This window comes from Streptopelia decaocto (assembly GCF_964273445.1).
Source record: "Streptopelia decaocto genome assembly, chromosome: 5".
Taxonomy (NCBI): Eukaryota; Metazoa; Chordata; class Aves; order Columbiformes; family Columbidae; genus Streptopelia; species Streptopelia decaocto.
Genome location: NC_138659.1, coordinates 35,685,522 through 35,705,716, shown reverse-complemented (window position 1 = coordinate 35,705,716; position 20,195 = coordinate 35,685,522). Strand labels below are relative to the sequence as shown.

At 48.2% G+C, this 20,195-nt stretch overlaps 1 protein-coding gene across 1 annotated transcript in view; it reads right to left on the bottom strand.

Annotated features, from left to right (window-relative positions):
- Positions 1-7,146: 7,146 nt before the first annotated feature.
- RNLS (renalase, FAD dependent amine oxidase) overlaps positions 7,147-20,195 on the bottom strand; it is a 75,827-nt gene continuing 62,778 nt past the window's right edge. The window contains exons 6-7 of the mRNA XM_082054571.1: positions 12,131-12,306; positions 7,147-7,441 (exon numbers count right to left, since the gene is read on the bottom strand). Coding sequence (XP_081910697.1) covers positions 7,289-7,441; positions 12,131-12,306 — 329 coding nt within the window. The 3' untranslated portion in view covers positions 7,147-7,288. The remainder of the gene's footprint in view (positions 7,442-12,130; positions 12,307-20,195) is intronic.

Here is a 20,195-nt window from a genome sequence, read left to right as displayed (position 1 = left end):
TTCGGCTCAACAGGAACCCTGTGCCGAAAAGATAATTTCAAGCTGAGCTGTGGTTTACCGCAGCGTCCTCGTGACCGGCTGAGCGGTCGGGCGGCAGGGGCGGTGGGGAACAAGCCGTGTTCCCACAGTCAGGGCCCGTGCAGGTGCCTCGTGGCTAGGTTGGGATGGGCTGGAGGCTTTTTGCTCACCCTTGTGGCCCCAGCTTGCACTAAACCCCCTCCCCAGATTTTCGGAGCAGTTGGGCAGGGGGTGACAGCCACCCATGGTGTGGTGCACAACGACCTGGGAGGTTTTTTCCCCAAAGCGCTTGGTTCCACTGATGCTTGGCTGTTATGGGACGAGAATTGGGGAATGACAAGAACCACCAGGCTTTTCAAGGACGTCTGTGTGTTTCAGCACCAAGATGACAGCAAGCCCTGCACCCTCATTACTCTAACCCTCTCCAGTTGCAATACAGTAATAGCTCCCCTGGGGTTGTTTCTCGCCTGTTTCCATTCATTTACCTCCAGAAGCGGAACTTTGCTCTTCCCAAAAACAAAGCCAGTGACTCCCGCTCCTTGGCAAGGGCTGTTTCATGGCTGCAAGGGGCTGCTGCTCCTGCGGCGGCTGCAAGCGCCGGCCACGCTTTGCAGCACCGCGGTGGTATCATCACCGGCTGATCCTGAAGGTGCTACCTGAATGTGAGAATTAAGCAGGAATCCAAAGGAGGCCAATGGCGAGGCGGTGCGGAGGGGCAGGCAGCGCCGCGCCAGAAGGCTCCGGGATTTCAAGGTCTCGGATCTGCTACGTAAAGCAGCTTACAGACGGCACATCTGAGCCAGAGCCCGGATTAGAGGCAAAACCAGCTCTGGCCCCAGGGAAATCGCTGTGCAGCAGCTCACGGCACCAGCTGGGCAGCTCAGAGAGCACCCTTGTCCCCCCGAAGAGTGCTCGGGCACCAGCCTCCGAATGGCATCACCAGCCATTTGGAGTTCATCACGTCAAGTTCCGCAGCTGTACAAATGCTGCGTTTCCCCAGGCAAAGCCGCTCGGGGCAAGGGCTGGGGCTGCAGCCGGGCTTGGGAGCGGTGACCCAGACACCACTGAACACTTTGGGCTGCACCGGGTCAGGTTCCTCTTCTTTGCATGGTCTCAAAGAGGAACTCGCCTGTCAGCACTGCACGCCACGCTGGTGCCGCTGCTCAGCAGCGCCTGCCTTGAAGCTGGTGCTGTACCAGCACGACGTTGTCTGTCCATCTGCGGTCACAGGGGAGGATGGGGACGCCCCAACGTGCCCACACATGCCCCGAAGCATGTGGTGTTGGTCCCGCTGGGAGCGGGGTTGGGTCAGAGACCCCCGCACCTCCCTTCTGTATCACATGTGCCTTCTAGAAGAGCCAAACATATAAATTATGATGCCAGCACACCCCAAGATCTCTAGCAGGTCCTGGCATCTGCTACATCAGGTCCTGCTCCAGTGGCTTTGGATGTTTCACAGCTCGGCGCTATGGAAACCCATCGTGTATGTTCAGCTGGGCAGCACCTCCCAGCTGCAGCTGCCTTTTAAAAATCAAAAAACCACCCAAAAGCCCAACCCAAAACCTAAAATAATCTCTTAATTTATTTTCATATACTTGCAAGACACAATGGCCTGGCTCCTTGGAGACATGAGAGCCGAGGAGCTGAGTGCCTGTCCCCTCTTCCTGGCTGCTTTTAGAAATGGGCTATATTCCTACAGACTGCATTAAATGCACCCAGAGGTGTGCAATTTAATTTACAGATCTGGGGGAGTTATTGCGGCAGTCACAACACACTCCATGCAGGCAGGGTCATAGCAAGACGTCCCCTCTGCAGCCTGGGCTAGGGGCAGATGCAGCTCTGGTGTGGATGGAGGGGTTGGGAAGTGGTTGCATGACATGGGGACGTGGCCACTGGACACGGCAGAGCCCTGGCCTTCAGGAAGGTATGTGTGGGCTTGGGCTATCATGGGTGGCCACAGCTTCTCACCCTGGAGCTGGCCCAGAGCTGGTTCCGCCTAGAGCGGAATGTTCTCCCGCAAGGCTTGCCTCTTCTCACCACAACTCAAGGGATGATCATCTGCTCCAAACATCTTCCTTGCCACGGGAAGGGAGAGGTCTCTGAAGGCCACAAGGCAAGCAGATCTGCCCTTGCTGGGGCTGCAGATGTAGAACTGGGGGAATGAGAGCTCTTTTATCACACCATTAATAGCACTATTTGGAGTTGGGCTTTGTGGCTCGGGTGGGCTCCCAGCAGAGTCCTGTGGTTTCCTATGACACTTGGTTTCTAAAAGGCTTTTAATGATTTCACAGGGATCTACAAGCAGGAGTGGGTAGAGAGCTGGCGGGGTTGGATCCCACCCAGAGGGCCCTGACCCCATGCTGGAGGGACGTCCCTCCGGAGCAGAGGGTGTGCGATGATCTCACACCCACCGCTGCCAGGGCCTCCTCCAAAATTCATCATGGCTTGAGATGTCATGGGTAAGCCTTGGTACCTGTGACATGGTGGCGATGGCAAGTACACAGGGCCACACGTCCAGCACCAAACATCTCCTTGGCCACGTGTCCTGGTTTTGTTAAAAACAAGTTTCTCTTTTAGTGAATGTGCCTGTCAGCTAAAGCTTCATCTCAGCTGCATTTTCCTGGAGAACCAGATACATGTTTTGGTGAACACAGCAATGGAATGCGAGGTTATTGATAAGCATGGATGGACATCTCGCCAGAGGGGCAACGAGAAACAGGTGACCAAGAAACTGACCAACTGTGTATAACATCCCATTCATGTGAATACTGCATATAAAAGTGGGAGAGCACGAGGATCTCGTCCCTTTTTCTTATGGCCGACATTAGGAGAGGACCTTGCGAGTCGTCCCTGCGAACAGAGGCCAGTGACAGAATGAATCCAGCTCCGGTTGGCTGCAGACTCCAGTCCAGGACTTCGGGTGCCGGCTCTGCAGTTGCTGGGACTTTCAGGATTGGTTTTGTATATTTTGCATTATTTTCTCTATTCTTATTAGTAGCATTAGTAAAACATTTTTAATTTTCCCAACTCTCTGCTCTCTGTCCTTCTTTCCCTCCCGATCGCCTGTCCTGAGTGGGAAGGGGGGAGAGGGTATTAACAATACATCTGCCAGGGTTTTATTGTCACCCCCCAATCAAAACCCTTGACACCACGCCAAGACTTCAGTTGGTACCATCTCCAAAAAGACCTCTGCGAAAGCAGGGCATGGATGCACATGGTGCTCAGCCCAGGCACCTCCTAGAAGGAAAAGGGCTGTGAGAGTCACCATGGGTGGTCAGTGGGGGGGGGTGACAGAGCACAGGGTCTGGTGGCTCAGCACAGCACACTTGTCCACACATTTGATTGAGGACCACGCAATGGTTGTGATGCAAAAATTGCCTTGCACGGTGCTAACGAGGCAAATGTTGGCTGAGCCACAGGTCTCACAACACTTCTGTTAGCAGAAGATGTCAAGGAGCAGTTGTGTCTACCAAGCGTATCTGCCAGCATCACTGGGTCTGTTCAGCCTGGACAACAGGAGCTGAGGGGAGACCTTCTTGTGCTCTACAAGTGCCTCAAATGAGGTTGTAGTGAGGAGGGTGTTGGTCGCTTCTCCCCAGGAACAAGCGCCAGGAGCAGAGGAAACGGCCTCAAGTTGCACCAGGGGAGGTTGAAGTTGGATGTGGGGAACAATTTCTTCCCCAAAGGGCTGTGGGGCATTGGAACAGGCTGCCCAGGGCAGTGCTGGAGTCACCATCCCTGGAGGGTTGGACAGACGGACATGAGGTTCTCAGGGACATGGGGCAGTGCCAGGGGTGGGTTATGGTTGGACTCAATGATCTTGAGGGTCTCTTCCAAACCAAATGATTCTATGATTCTATCTAGTCTGCTATTTGGCCAATAATATAAAATCCTTCCTGATGAAACGTGCAGCTGATGCCAGTTGTTGGTGGGACAGTACCCAAACAAGAAAGATTGCCACTGGAGACAGAAGGGCAGACACTGAGAGACCACCAAAACGCACCTCACGCAACTGAATATACTGTAAAAGCAGCGACTGATGTTGAGGGCTGACCCTGCAAAGTGACATTCTGGAAGTGAACACAGACGCGAGTTAAAAGCTTTGAGCATTTATGGCCCCGTGATGGGGAAGACAACAACATCATCTGAGAGCTGAAACGCTTCAACTCAAATTCAGGCATGAGCTGTGTCTCGTGACATACAGATCAGATGCAGCCGTCACCCTCATCTGGGAACAGGGAGATACGGGTTGTAATTAATGGATCTGCCAGTTAACCGAAAATTATGTGCACCCGGGGAAAGACCTGGGAAATCAACCAGACAAGTCTCACCTGCTGCCATCCTTTTGGACACAGTGACCTCTTTGAAATATCACCACTTGCTGCCCGCCTTGCGTGGGAAAGTGAATACCCTGTGCACATCTAGAAAATGAGATATCAGAGACCCATAAGTGCCCACTGTCTGGAGCGTGGCCAGAGAAACATTTCTATACCACCCTAATAAGTCCATTTTGTTTAAATCATCTTAATGTGGGAGGAATGTGGGACAAGGTGTTTTGATGGACTGTCATGTTATGGGGAAGGATGAGCAGAACCTGGGTCTTGTAGTGATTCGTGTTTGAAAACCTCGGAACTGAAAAAAATCTCATGATTTGAAAAATCTCTGAATCTGTCGTTTGCTTATTATGGGGTGTTTTGAGGTGTCATAGTGACCCAAGCTGTGAGGTTGCTGAAGGATGGGGTCACAGACATCTCCACTTATCTGTCACTCATGGTACTGGTGGCTGCTGCTGCTTGTGAGACCATCACGATTCTTCGGAGCCTCTTTGCGAGGTGGAACGAGCAACAACCTTATTCTCCATTATCTGCACGTCACGCACTTTCAGGATTGATCTATTTGGAATGTTAGTGTTTTGGCTTGCTCCCATTCAGAATTGAGGGAAGGAAGTGCAAATATTAGCATTTTTCTTTGTAATCCAAAATAAATCTTTGAAGAAAGGAGCAGAAAACAAGGAGTGAAGACAAGGGAAACAGCACCATGGGTCCAGAAACAGTTGACCCACCTGTCACGGTGGCATCTTGCAGGGGAACCGATAACCCAGCAGAAAACCTTCTCATAAAGTTCAGCATGTTGCTCCCTTGAATGGCCAGGGATAGAAGCTGAGGAGCACATGAAATATGGGACTTGGTTCCTTTCACTTGCCATCATCCGCGGGGTACACTTCATCGATCGTGGTTTTCCAACATCGCAACGTAAAACCTTATTTCGGCTTGAACTTTGGTTGCTTTTGAGCTCATGCTAAATCAAGCCGATACTAAATGCCTCACCAGCTCAGATTTCATGACCATGGGGCTCTTTGTGGTTACCTTGATCCTCGGAAGACAGGAGATCGCGTGCCTTTGCGAAAGCATTGTGCACATACACAACCACCGATCTTCCCATTTCTGCACAGCTCGCAGTGATTGAAACCTGAGGGTTTAGAGCCGGTTGGTTCAGACAGACACAATAAAACCACCTTGTTTTAAACTCAGGGCCTTCACAGAAAGAAGAAAAACAATAAAACCGGATAGTATCATGAAATATCCTTCCAAGATGTTTTTAAAATTAACTTCAGTTTTAAAGTTCTTAGCGTCACTTAAAATACTGCATTAGAAATGGTCAAATGCAGCAGTAATCACAGCATTCAGTTGCTGTGAATACAGAATGTCAGATTTTCATGAAATGCAGAGGCTGAATTGTGCTTCTCTAATGGTTAAAATTCTGCCTGCTGAAAACAGCGTTTTGCTATTTTTAGTGCCGTAGTAGAGCTACTAAACCTGCGACGTGATGTAAGAGGAAGGGCAAGTTAAAATTTAGATTAAATAAATGATTTATTGCTTAATTTCTGCGTAATTTCAAAACTGACTTCACAGAAACACAGTTTAGTAGTTTAGAAATAGTTGAAACCGTGACAGGGAGTATTTTCAACACCATTATACTCACTGTTTATTTTTTTTAGTATTTCAAACCGAATTCCTTGTTCATTCACTCACATGAGTATTTATATCCTTCCCTGGACCTGTCCCTCTATTTCTACACCTGTTCTACCAAAATAAGTATCGAGCTGTCTAGAACTCACCTCGCTTTCAGACTGGCTGTTTAAATGAGTTTTTATGGTGGTGGTGATGTAACCCTCAGCCTGTTCAGCGCAGTTTTCTGATTAACACGCTGCCACGGGCCACACGTAGATAAATTATGTTCCTCTTGGCATTCGCCAGGCAAAGCAGCAAAAGCACCTTCCGTACGGGCTGCTTGGACTGTGCCCAGGACTGGTACCATGTTTTGGTGGCACAACTCTGCCAGTGATGTCCTCGAGCTCTCAGATGAACTTTTCCAGTGATCTGCAACCTGGGTTCCAGAAATCTGTGGGCTAAGAAAGTTGGTCAGCAGAGGACTCCTTTCCCTCAATGAAAAGCTGCTCGTGGTTAGACCTTGAGCTGATGCGGTTAGACCTTGAGTTGACGCGGTGACACCTTGAGCTGATGCAGTTAGATCTTGAGTTGATGCGGTTAGACCTTGAGCTGACGCAGTTAAGACCTTGAGTTGATGTGGTTAGACCTTGAGTTGACGCAGTTAGACCTTGAGCTGACGCAGTTAGACCTTGAGCTGACGCAGTTAGAACTTGAGTTGATGTGGTTAGGCCTTGAGTTGACGCGGTTAGACCTTGAGCTGACGCGGTGAGACCTTGAGTTGACGCGGTGAGACCTTGCATAGGCTGTCCAGCTTAAGGAGCATAGCAAGGTATGCCCCATCACTGATCCACCACGGCCAACACAATAACCATGACCAGGGCTGACCTGCACCAGAAGAAATGACCACGTTTATCTATGAAAGTTCTGGGATTGATTGTGTGTGGTCCTTCTGTCACTTCCACGGCTCCAGGTGCTCAGAGGACGAGTAAACTCTGGAGCTCCATGGGTTTTTGTGCTGCTTCAAGGCAGGATCCTCTCCTGGACACAACTGTCATCAGGAGACCTGGCAGGACTGCTGGAGCTCCGTGTCTCTGACTAGAGCCCCAAAAAGCTTTGCTTCTAGCAAAGTAACCACTCGCAGCACAGATCCTGGAAAATTCAATTCCATCCCAATAATGACTACAGCACACCAATAGATCTTCTTTTATTTATTTTTGCAAGATAGAGGCCAGAGATGCTAACACTAAGCTAGAATTCAATCCCTCATAGTAAAATTAATCATAACTCTCGACTACGTTTAGCAGCCAACTCTGAAATTGCTATAAGTGAGACTTCACAGCCTCGGCAAGACTCATAGCAGAATCTATGCAGCCATCGAAGTTGGAATGAGTAAATCCATCACCCCCACAAATCAGGAGAGGTTGAGTATGAAGAATCATCTGTCCCGGACAGTTGAGCACAGCTTTTGTAACCTGAAAAAGCATACAGGGAGATGGAAAAGAATATGTTTTATTTACTTGAATTTCCCACCAGAAAGATCAGTATTCCTGAGAAACATGCTCCCATACGAAGCCCCCCTCCCATCCCTGAAGGTAGGTCCAAGCATTAATGATCAAAGTACCATAGTAAGAGGTATCTTCTGGAGCTAAATAATTAGGATAAAGCTTTCCCGTATGTGGAAATTCAGAAAACTTACAGCTGCATCCTGTCTTACTCTCGGTCTGTCTCAGCAGAAACAAATTGCCTGACCCTGGATAGATGTGGCATGGGGGTCTCTAAGCCAAAAGGTATAAAGGTACGTGATCTCATGCAGCAGATATTGAACTGTTGAACAAAGGGAAGGGAGCCTGCACTTTCCAAGAGAGCCTGCAGCACGATGGGGTTGGCCAGGTGACCTTCCCAGATGGGAACTGCAGTGGGCTGTTGAGATGAGCCGCCCACCCTCCGTGCTGCTGTCCAGCCTTGGGACAACCCTCCCGCTCTCCAGCTCTGCTACGCTGGGCTCCTTTTTCATCCGAGTCACAGAACGACTTGTAGAGACTGCCAGAGATACAATCAACACCTTCTCTGTAAGTGGCACGGGGGGAGTTCTGAATAAGGTTGCTTTGATAAATATTTAATGTCATTCTCAATGTACGCATTGCATTCATTTTAAATATAGTTTTCCTGGCGCTATACCCTCCGTTAAACTTGTGTCTGTAGAGCGGGTGGTTTGTATAACATTCCCAAAGGTGAATAATGGGCCTTGCTTTGGCCAGTACTTGTTAACCTGAAGATACCTGGAACTCGCAGGGATAACACGACCTCTTTTTACTATTGTACTTTACAACAACCACCACTGCGTGTCAAAGGCAGAGTGAGAGCACACAACGCTCGTGTTCTCACCACGTTTGGCTGGCTCACGCGTTGCTCCAGCCTGTTTCAAACCTACGTGCAAAGGCTGAGTGTCCACATTGAGCTAAACTGGTGCATCCCAGAGCAGCCCTGGCAAATCTCAGGACGGAGATACGGCGGCGGCAGCAGCACTGGCCTAGACCTAAAATTGGATTCCTGTGCAGTAAACTGCCACTGTACCCCATCGCGCAGCCATCAGCTTCGGTGAACGAGACCTAAAGTCGAAGGCACCTTGTTCAGTCCAGAGAATTTTTCCATTGACCCAAATATACACTCAGTAGCCACTGCCGTGCCCTTGTCTGCCATTTCCAAATACGGATCAGCTGCAAAAAACACGCACATTTATCTTACTGGCTCCATTTTGTGTTCCTGGCATGTTAGCATCTCTTTAAAGGAGGTAAGTGTCTGAAACGGCTTTGTAGACAGTTGCGATCCATTCTGCATGGCTCAAGAGAAGAGAGACTATGTATGGTAAATCCAGCCAAAGACCATCTTTCTCAGACTGATTTTAGATCAGTAGTTAATCTATTCCTAACATTTTCATACCGATTGAGGTCACCGAGCATCAACAATGAAGAAAGGTTTAGCGGCAAAGGGCTTTTTTAAAGTGTCCTTCCTTCTTGACTACCCAGTACCAAACAGCTTCTGGTTTGTCATACCCGTCACAGGATCAGTATTTTCCCATCTTTTCACCTGTGTGGCAAGATTGTGTGCTCAGTGCAGTAAAAGCCCTCACCCTAATGACTGGGGAGAGGAATCATCCTGCCCCTTGAAGATCAAGTTCTTCTGAAGGTGTTGTCCAACATAGATTCCAAACTACCCTTGGATATATGGGCGCAACCTGTTGGATCTCCATCCTCGAAGACCGCAAGCCTCAGCTAGACAAAGCCATGGTCAGGGTCACCTGGTGATAGTTGGGCTTTGAGCAACAGGCTGACCTAGAGACCTGAAGAGGTGCAATTTCCACGATTCTGTGTTTTCTCAGCATCCCTTACACATATAAAGCGACTCTACCAAAGTGGGGTGAGGGGCTGGGAAGCTGTTGGCTCTGACGGTGAATAACGTCTCACCATAATTAAAGCGGGGGATCCAGAACTGCAGCTGTGCTGCTAAGCAGTGTCAGTAGAAGTTTGGAAGTCCTAATCCCTCATCCACCACAGATAATCGTAATGTCTGCGTTTTAATCCCAGGATTTTGTTTGGCCATGTGAAGGACATTACAGCCGGATTTAATTAACAAGCAGGATAAATCCCGTCTAAAAGAGTCAGGGGAAAGATGCACCCATCTTATCAGTTCCCTTTGCTTCTGTGGCAACAGCTTATTATAAATGAAAGTTGATACAGCTTTAAGAGAAAGAGGGAGCTCTGTCCTAGATATTTAATTTAGGTAGTGATTATTTTCTAGGATGGCAATAGAGATCTATTTACAGAGATAACAGATCTGACTTCCAATGATTTATCCGCAATCTAAGACATATTGACATCCACCCACCAAATTAAAGGCTGGCGCTAATTGCTCGGTGACACGGCCGTAAAGCACAAGTAGCTGCTGAAGTCAGTGGGTTTGCTTGGGAGCAGCCTGGTCGATAAGTGGGCAACCGAGGCGCTTTGAGAAAATAACAGAGCATCACCCCGCACCATGATGCCTGAATGTAGTTTTTAAATAGGGGAAACAGGATTCACATCTGGTGCTCTAGGAAGACAACAATTTTGAAGCGTTTGTGGAAAACAGCAGTTAATTCCTACCATCACTTTTCCAGCTACCTCTAAAAGATGAAGCAATAGGTACAAAGTTATAATAAATCCTGTGTGGTTGTCACTTTATCAGGGTTCAAAAAGCATAGTTGTTGGTAGAATGTGACTGAGACTTTTTTGTTTTATTTGGTAATAAAAATAAACGGCCCGTCGTCTTTTCCTTTATCCACGTTTTCACGGTGAAATAAAACAGAACGGGCCACAGATGATGCACATGCTTATACGTCACCTTTGGCACTATGCTGAAAGTGTGAGTGGTGCAAGGAAATGACCTATTAAGCCCTTTTCTTGCACACAGAAACGAAATAGCAGAATAGGACAAATTCTATAACAGAGCTCTGGGGAAGAAGCGGTTTCTGGGGCGGGTGTGACAAACCAGAAGCTGTTTGGTACTGGGTAGTCAAGAAGGAAGGACACTTTAAAAAAGCCCTTTGCCGCTAAACCTTTCTTCATTGTTGATGCTCGGTGACCTCAATCGGTATGAAAATGTTAGGAATAGATTAACTACTGATCTAAAATCAGTCTGAGAAAGACGGTCTTTGGCTGGATTTACCATACATAGTCTCTCTTCTCTTGAGCCATGCAGAATGGATCGCAACTGTCTACAAAGCCGTTTCAGACACTTACCTCCTTTAAAGAGATGCTAACATGCCAGGAACACAAAACGGAGCCAGTAAGATAAATGTGCGTGTTTTTTGCAGCTGATCCGTATTTGGAAATGGCAGACAAGGGCACGGCAGTGGCTACTGAGTGTATATTTGGGTCAATGGAAAAATCCCCTGGACTGAACAAGGTGCCTTCGACTTTAGGTCTCGTTCACCGAAGCTGAAACCTGCACGATGGGCTATAGTGGCAGTTTACTGATTCTGATTTTAAAACTTGTTGTTTTGGGAGCTCTTTCCAGGGTGTCTGTCTGTTGGAGATCAATTCAATTCCTCTCCTCCCCACCACCTGCAGCTCTTGTGCTCACAAGCAGTTTGCAGAAGAAAGGCAAGAAATAATACAGGAGAAAACCCCAGAAATGATAACCAGAAAAGATGCCTTAACAGTGCCAACTGTACAGAGACACTGCTATTAGCAAAAAAGCCCAGCCCTGAACACATAAAACATACCATGACTTTTATGAGTCATCTGAAACATTAAAACCTATGCTAAGGTCGCTTTTATATGACGCCTGAGAACAAATACTATGTGGTTTGCAAACTACCAATACCTAACTTGCGGAAAAGTAAACTTTGTGCTAACAAGAGCAGGTTCCTAACTTGGATGCAGATCAAGGGGTATGAGAAGACTTTACAACAGTAACTTTTCCAGACTTCATAAAAGGAAAAACTTTTAGGGGACTGCTTTAAGTAAATATTTTGCATCAACTTCCACATTCAATTTCACCGATGTAATTTCACTTAAGAGGCTTTGGGTAAACATGTAGCTACACTCCAATACTTTAGGAAATCGCCAGCAATTTCCTCGGATTTTTAAAAGTCTGTAAAATATACACATTTCGCTATTATTACCCTTAGGTAGTTTACTTTAAAATATTTTTCGTATAACATACTGTTAAATTGAACTGGGCCAAATAAAATACTAACAATTAATACATCTCAACACGAGTACTTTTGCTGCGCTGTGGTAGGGTGGGAATTTTGCTAATAATATCACATACTTCTGGACAGAGGAGAGACAGACCAAGTTGTATTTTTAAATACCGGCGAAAATCCCACCGAAGTATGTGGGATTTACTCCTTCCTGTGCACTGCTCCTGTCCCTGCTCACCCGGGGTGCTGCAGAACCTCCTGAGCCAGCTCCACCACATAAAATATAACTAGACGTGACCCGGCTGTCACTGGATGCTGTTCATGGAAAGACTGATGGATATTGAGTAACCATCCCCTCTCCTCTTGCTCCCCAAGGACTGAAACCACCGGGTCATACAATGTCCTCTTTCTTGCAAGTTGGTACCATGGCATCGCCCCAGCAGCATCATCCCCGCAGACCGAGCCCAGCACAGGTTACCTGAGAGTATCTCCATTTCTGACACTTGACGCTGGCTGGTTTAGGCAAGGATGGCACCAGCCTCTCCAGGTGATGGAGAATTAACCGCTGCACCTCTGCCGGGTCTGCGTCCAGGTGCTCGCTTCCAAACGTCACCGTTGTGTGAACTACAACTGAGGGCCCAATTTCAGGAGACTCTGAAAGAAAAGAAGAGAGATGCTTTTGAAAGGTTACTCATTAATGCTCGCCTGACCGTTGTGCCTCTAGCCCAGGAGTCAATAAGAAGGAAAACATCCATGGCATCGCCCTGTTCTTCCAGCTGGAATAAAACACAAGGAGTAACAACACGACTTGTTCACGAGAAGCACAGTGAAGAAATCCAGGCTTTCTGCAGGATTTGCAGTGGCTTTCCCACTGCAACAGCCCTAGCTCCATGTGTATCTCCTAGAGGGACCTCAAGGCATTCCCACACCCCATAAGTAGCAGCTGGAAGGGGCAGGGAATATACTGGAAGCAAATTCTTCCCTTTTTTCCTCCCAGACATTTCCATGGGCTCTACAAGGAGGTCAACAAACTGGCCACAGTGGCGAACTGTCAGAAGAGAACAAGAAGAAACATGTAAAACTGCTTTAAAGGAATTTTTCCAGCCAGGTCTTTGCACAATAACAATGAGAGCCCCTAGAAGCGCAGGGCAGTCACAGCTGCCAGCCTGCGAGGTCTCACTGGGGTGGTGGTTGTGGAGCTGAGGCTTCCCTAGGGTCTTGCCTGCAGCTGGGACTCATGCGACCACTGGCAATGTAAAGGGGAAACCCTTCACCAAAGGCTGAAGCTCACCCAGACATGGGTAAGATTAAGATTTTGGGATGAGGCACCTGTTTTTTTTTGGAAGATTGTTCTTGGAAAGGGAATGACCCTGACACCACTCGTGGGGACCAGTCCCCAGGGGCTTGGCGCTTTGCTTATGGCACATGAAGCCCTTCTGAGCAGATGCAAACCAAGCAAATTCCAGTCGTGGCCACCAAGAGTGCACAAGCCACCACCACAGCAATGGCACGGGTCTGCCAGCAAGTCACCTCCTCCGTCCAAACAGCCGGTGGAATCTATTTGCTTGCCCACCTACATCAGACTAATTCATATTCCTTCTCCCCCATGTGTCTGAAATGCACGTCCCCTTATAGGGATGGTCTTTGCAATGCAGAAATACGAAAGACTTGAACATGAAATCATCACAAGATAAAAATTATCTTTAAGGCAAAGGACAAAAAATGAGGAGTGCTTGTTGCATTGTTGTGAAAAACATCTGTTCCCTCGATAATTGGTTGCATGCAACAGCATTTACATAGTTGAAGGGCTAGAATAAAACTACCACTTTACATGTATGGAAGGGGAGAAGGGGAACAGAGGTTAGGGCAGGTTAGATTGAGAAATCAGCTCTTCCTTTTGGCCTGCACAAGTGAACGCACCTCAAGTTTTGCTGCTCTAGCTACTGCAGGAAAATGATGTGTGGCTGTCTACATGCGCATTGTGTGAACCTTCAGTACAACTTCTGCCCTTGGGCAAACGTGCAAGATGAAGACCCAGCAGATCCTCACGTGAGCCGTTTCTGCTGGGGCTGCTTGCCAGGATGGATTGGCTGAAGCAAGGACACCATCTGGGTTCTGCTATATTTGACGTGAGAGCTTGAACTCACCAAGATGGTCATTAAATTAAGAGATGCCCTCTCACTCCATTAACCAGAAAGTCTGTCTTTTGGAAGGAGAAAGCCTTTTCTGGCGAAACCTTTGTTTGAATCAGCACATTACTAGGAAAATATTTTACTTTCAGCAAATGAGCATTTTATGACCAAGGAATCCACAAAGAAAGAGGCAGTTGGACCTTTTCTGACCAGTGCTGACTGTTAGGTACCAAGCTTGATAGAAATATTTTTCTCTGCTGTGTCAGACCCCATTTGAGAAGATGCCAAATTCCAGGTTTCCAAGGGGAACCAAAATGTCTTTCTCTGATAAAGTTTGTGTCCTGGGCTGATCACTTCAGCACACACCACCGAGGCACAGCAGCGCCACGTTCTGGCACCCACAGCAAGCATGGACACAGTGCCTTTAAACCCAGCTGGAAGGATCCCTTCACTAAGTCTTTCTTGGGTGGGCCGGCTCAGTCAACGCTTGCTCCCGAGAACTGGGAAAAAGTGGGAGAAAGGGTGGGAAGACGTTTCCTGGCTGTGGTCAGGAATGCCCCCCGACAGGCCACGTCTGGAGGCACCGAGCCATGGCGATGCCTCTTCTCAAAGTTCTTCTTTTCCACGTCAGGCACCCTTAAGAGCAAAAGATCATTCACTTCACTTGCTCAGTTTTCAGCAAGTAACAGAGCTCTTTCCCTGGGTGATTTCCTGAAGTAGCCAGAAGCTTTGAGCTTGTTTCCTATTTTAATCCGAGGTGCTGATTTTGTGCTCTCGTGTCTTGGTCTTGAAAGGAAACCCTAACCATGGGGGATGGATGGGTCCAAGAGTTCCACCTGACGTGGATTCGGGATGAGGGCAAGGCAGATCTGGGGACTAAGACTGTAGAACCAAACAAGGACTGGTCTTGTCTCAAAGCAGTGGCTCAACGCATCTTCCTGGGATTCTTCCCACCACCCCCAGCGTGGCTGCACAGGACGTATCTCTGTTCACATCAGCTTTTCCAACTGTCTGGAAAAATGTCAGAAATGCTACTCAGTCTCTCCTTCCCATTTTGGGGGAGAAAGCAGGTTTTCTGACGTCTCTACAGAGAAACTGTCAGGGACCGACGACCGAGTGGGGAAGGTACCTTGGGATTTATTACGGTGTACATGGTATTTTGGCAAATTCTTCCACATGAGCTTGGCAAAAAGGCTCATTAAAAGACGTCTGAGCGTTTTAACAAAATAAATATTCATTGCTTGCTGTGACTTGTTATAGCCAATGATTCTTGGACAGGGTCGCCTTCTTTCAAATCTCTCATCTCTTCCATAGCATGTACAAAACAAGTTTCAGGAGAACAGGCAGTTCGTTGAGTTTTTAATTCCTCCTTTGAGCTACTCATAGCTTGGACCGCTTCCAGAGGCCACTGAGTCACAGCCTGCCAGTACTGAAATATGCAGCCTGCGAGGATCAAGTTTAGCCTCGAGCCCTTTGCTTTCTTCTGCAAAAATACTGGCTGAGAGAGCAGCTTAAGATTCATTTTTTCCCTGAAAGCAACGGGGACATCTCAGCCTTGATGCACCAGGTAGGAACGACGGTTTGGCTACCACGGGAGCAAAGCCACCATTTTCCTCCCAAGGCATTTAGATCAGGCTGCAGCAGATAGCTTAAAAACGAGGGCTTCTGGCAGAGCTTCTCAGGAGATTTTAATTTCCTTTATTTGCAGCAGAGATGAAGCCATCACGGCCACGCTAGCAGACGATGAAGCGGCACGGGAGACGTGGCAAGCCCAGGAACGCTCGGCGATGCGAGGGGTAATGGAAGCAGCACAAAAGCTTTTATCCACTCCCTCTTATCCCCGTCTCGTCCCAGCTGCACAGTGATTAATCCGATCAGCCGGTGCAGCGGAAGGCATCAAATGCAGGGCAGGGCGAGAAGGAGATGGCAGCGCTGGCTGTAGTTTGTGCCCGTTTAATGAGCAAGGAGCTGCTCTGCCAGCGTCCCCGGTGCCATGGGCACCCCAGGGAAAGCCCAGGAGCAATGAGGTTGTGCCCAATCTCTTTGCCCTTTGCAGCACCCATCACTGCAGGAGCGATAGGAGCAGCAGCTGTCCCTGTCCCCACACGCTGTCCCCGTCACCTGCACCGGGAGGAACGCAGTGTTTTGTGCAAGGTGAGGGAGGGAAGCGCTGGCATCACCTCGTGTGGTGACAGTGGTTTGGGGGATGCGGTTTGTGTCCCAAATTCTCCTCTTCCCCATGGCGTAGAGAAGATGTAATGCCATAACTACAGGTGTCATTTGCTTCTGTTTTGCTTTCTTTGTTTTACTGTTGATTTCTTTTGCTCCGCTGCATCGCACAGGACAGACAGGGGCAGAGAGTAGGTGCAGAGTGACCAATGTGAAGATAAACACATTCTTGTCAAGACCTGTTTTGCTTCCATGTAAACAGAAAAGACAGGTTTTTTGTCTCAAAGTCAAAGTATAAAGTTCCACTAGTCCCCCACAGACAAGTCTAGTCCACAAAGACCTTGTGGGAGATGCTGAAGCACTTTGGACCAAAGTCCAGCTGCACTGCCAGTCTGATCAGAAGTGTCTTCCCCTCTTAGTGAGTCAGAAAACACAGACATGGAAAAGCAATATAGATGAATTGAAATTACCAGCAGTGGAGACTTGGCAAAGACAGGGAGGAGAAGCTACAGCTCCTACTATACCTGAGAAAGCAGAAGCCAACTGGATTTGCCCAAACAGTAATATTCTAGGAGATAAAATCAAGTCTGAGGGCTATCCCGGAACATGTCCTGCAGTTGCTCAGCTGAAAGGCTTTGAAGCAAAGAACCCCATACTGCAAGGGACGGTGTCCACCAAGGCATCAAGGACAGTTCAGAGAGGCTGAGCAGCCTCGACTTTAGAGGCGGTTGTGCTGGTCTAGGGCTGAGGCAGGTTTGTGCAGAAGCATGAGGAGCACAGGCTGCAGCCTGCAACCCGGGAAGCGTCCTGTGGCTCATGGGCTCTGCAAAGCCCATAAACCCACTGACCCTCAAGATCTACTTTGAAAAAGGTGTAAATGGAAGTAGCCGAGACCTGCAGGCTCCATAGATACATCCATAAAAGGTCCACAAAGAGGGCTGAAAATAGGATCCATCCCAGCGTTACGACCTAGTCTCCAGAAGAGACCTGCATGCAGATGCGATGGGCACACGTCTTCCACAGGAACATTTTCTTCCTTCTTAGAGAAGCAGCGTCAAGTATTTTTCCCGTGTTCCTGCTCGAAACCCAGATTCAGAACAGCTACCAATAAAAAACAAGATGTGGTTGCTTCCTGCCCCTCGGGATTTTTAAATCTTACTGGGGAGATGCGTTTTGCTGTCCAAAACCCATTCTGGTCCTGGGTAGGATGAAGGGAAGGTCAGCACGGAGGGCACTGAAGAAGCTGGACACCTCCAGTTGGGCTGGAACTGCGTTCCTGCTCCTGGGGAGGGATCAGCAGGCTGCCGAAAGAGAACTCAGCAAGCAGGCCTTATAAAACTATACCTAAAAGGGGAAAAGATAACAGTGATTACCCTTAGCACACCCAGCAAACGAGCACAAGAGATGGAGGTTCACTTTCAAAATGCCACACTGATGTTGGGCAAAAGAGTCAGCAGGCTTCCCGAGTTTCCCTCAGGAGTTCCTGTGGTTCACAAGGTCCTAATCAATTGGGCACGTAATGAGGCGAAAACCTAAATAACTCTTTAACTCTTCCATCTTCCTAAAAATACTTATTTTGGTACTAAGATAAAGGAATCCATATTTTAAAATGAAAAAGGATACTCAAGAATTACACTGAACCTGAAAACATGCGAGACGAATCTTCCCTTTAAATTATACAACCTCACAATCCTGAACCGAAAGAGGGGAACCGCTTCCACTTTTATGTGTCATCTATCTTTAGTCCTCCAGAACGCAAAGAGATGCAAAGACTGCGGTATTAAAGAAACGAGGCTCGAAATAATTTATACTGTAGAATTCCCACTGTCCCCCCAACCAGTTATAAATATTGATGGGGTGTTTAAGGCAGCCAATCACACAAATATTTAATATTCATAGATATCGCGCAGGGAATTCAACATACACTTCTTGCAGGCTCTTCTTTATGTAACGTTCAAGTGCGTTACCTCTGTGGACGGAGATGCGATTTTATGCACAGCAGCTGATGCATAACCCTTCCTTCTCGGAGGCTCCTCACGCTCCAGATTACATGGGTAACAGCAGCGCCAGAGAAACAGCTTTATTATTGACTCTTCCGTGTAAATCGGGAAGAAAACAGATGTCAGGAATAGTTATCGGTAAGGAACTAGGCTGTGTCACGGTGAAGCCAGCTGCTGGTGGCATGTTGTGCCACAGAACAGCTGCCAAGGGGCTGCCATAGAATCACAGAGTCATAGAATGTCCTCAGTTGGAAGGACCCACAAGGATCATGGAGTTCAACTCCTGTCCCTGCACAGGACACCCCACAGGTCACACCGTGTGTCTGAGGACATTGTCCTGTCTCTTCTTGAACACTGTCAGGCTGGGGTGGTGAAACCTCCCTGGGGAGCAGGACCTTGTGGGTCACTTCCAACTCAGGACATTCTATGATGCTGTGATTGTCACCGTTGTCTTCAGCTGAATCAGAATCAGTCGAGGCTGAAGAATGGAAGAATGGGAAGAACAAGGAGTGAGCGGAACATGATGTTACAACACCAGTAATGGCACCCCAACCACACAGTCAGTGAACAAGGGACAGCGAGGTGCCACTGTGCCTCCCATGGAAACGTTCTGGAGGTCAGTCAGAAGCACGGAAAGAAAAACAACAAATGCAAAATACTTGCATATGTGCTAAAACAAACGTAAAGGAACTTTCTATTCAAGTGCCTTGGCTGCAGCGCTCCACATGTGCAAATAAGTTTCACATTCAGCCCCCCTTGCCCACGTTGTCTTAAAGTATGTGTGTGCGTGTTCCTGTTACCAGCAGAGCTGCGCGTGTGTTTGAAGAAAAGTGAATCACTTGGTGACCACTTTTGAATTTTACACTTCCCCATGTCAGCATTACTGAAGATGGTACTGGCAGGCTGTCCAACCAGCCCGTGCTCAGCTCGAGCGCTCGCAGCCAGAACACAGCTCTGGCAAACACATTCACAGTATCACAGTATCAGAATATGTTTGGGATTGGAAGGGACCTCAAAAGAACATCCAGTGCAATCCCCCTGCTGGAGCAGGAACGCCCACGTGAGGTCGCACAGGAACATGTCCAGGCGGGTTGGAATGTCTGCAGAGAAGGAGACTCCACAACCTCCCTGGGCAGCCTGTTCACTGCTCTGTCACCCTTACTGAGAAGAAGTTTTTTCTCAAATTTAAGTGGAACCTCTTGTGTTCCAGCTTGATCCCATTACCCCTTGTCCTATCATTGGTTGTCACCGAGAAGAGCCTGGCTCCATCCTCATGGCACTCGCCCTTTATATATTTATAAGCATTAATAAGGTCACCCCTCAGTCTCCTCTTCTCCAAACTAAAGAGCCCGAGCTCCCTCAGCCTTTCTTCATAAGGGAGATGCTCCACTCCCTTAATCATCTTTGTTGCCCTACGCTGGACCCTCTCCAGCAGTTCCCTGTCCTGCTGGAACTGAGGGGCCCAGAATTGGACACAATATTCCAGATGTGGTCTCCCCAGGGCAGAGCAGAGGGGCAGGAGAACCTCTCTCGATCTACTAACCACCCCCCTTGTAATACACTCCAGGTACCATTGGCTTCCTGGCCACAAGGGCCCAGTGCTGGCTCATGGTCATCCTGTTGTCCACCAGGACCCCCAGGTCCCTTTCCCCTACGCTGCTCTCTAATATGTAATTTCCCAACCTATACTGGAACCTGGGGTTGTTCCTGACCAGATGCAGGACTCTACACTTTCCCTTGTTAAATTTCATCAGGTTATTCCCCGCCCAGCTCTCCAGCCTGTCCAGGTCTCTGGATGGCAGCACAGCTTCCAGTGTCAGCCACTCCGCTCCCTCCCCAGCGCTGCAATAAAAATCTGCACAATGCAGGTTCACCAGGAAAGAAGGCACGCTCAAGGCGGCGGGTCGGCTGTTTATATGTCCTAAGGAGGGCCTTACCGCAGAGAACTCATCTTCAGTTGCTGGCCCCCGTCTTGCTCCAGCCCTGTGAAGGTACACCATTTGCTCTTCCTGGAAAAATTTGCTCATATAAACAGATCTCTCCCATGATATACGGGAAATTTCAGTGAGAAAGGTATGTGTCAACACTCATGTTCCGGTAGTTTCTAGGTATTTGTTAACAAAATTCCCCAAATAATACGCTTTTTATTTGGTTAAATTGCGTTTGGAGACAGCAGAGACACTGTACTCAGCTATTTGATAATTCCATTATAACTCCATATTTGCTGTTTCCTTTTGAGACC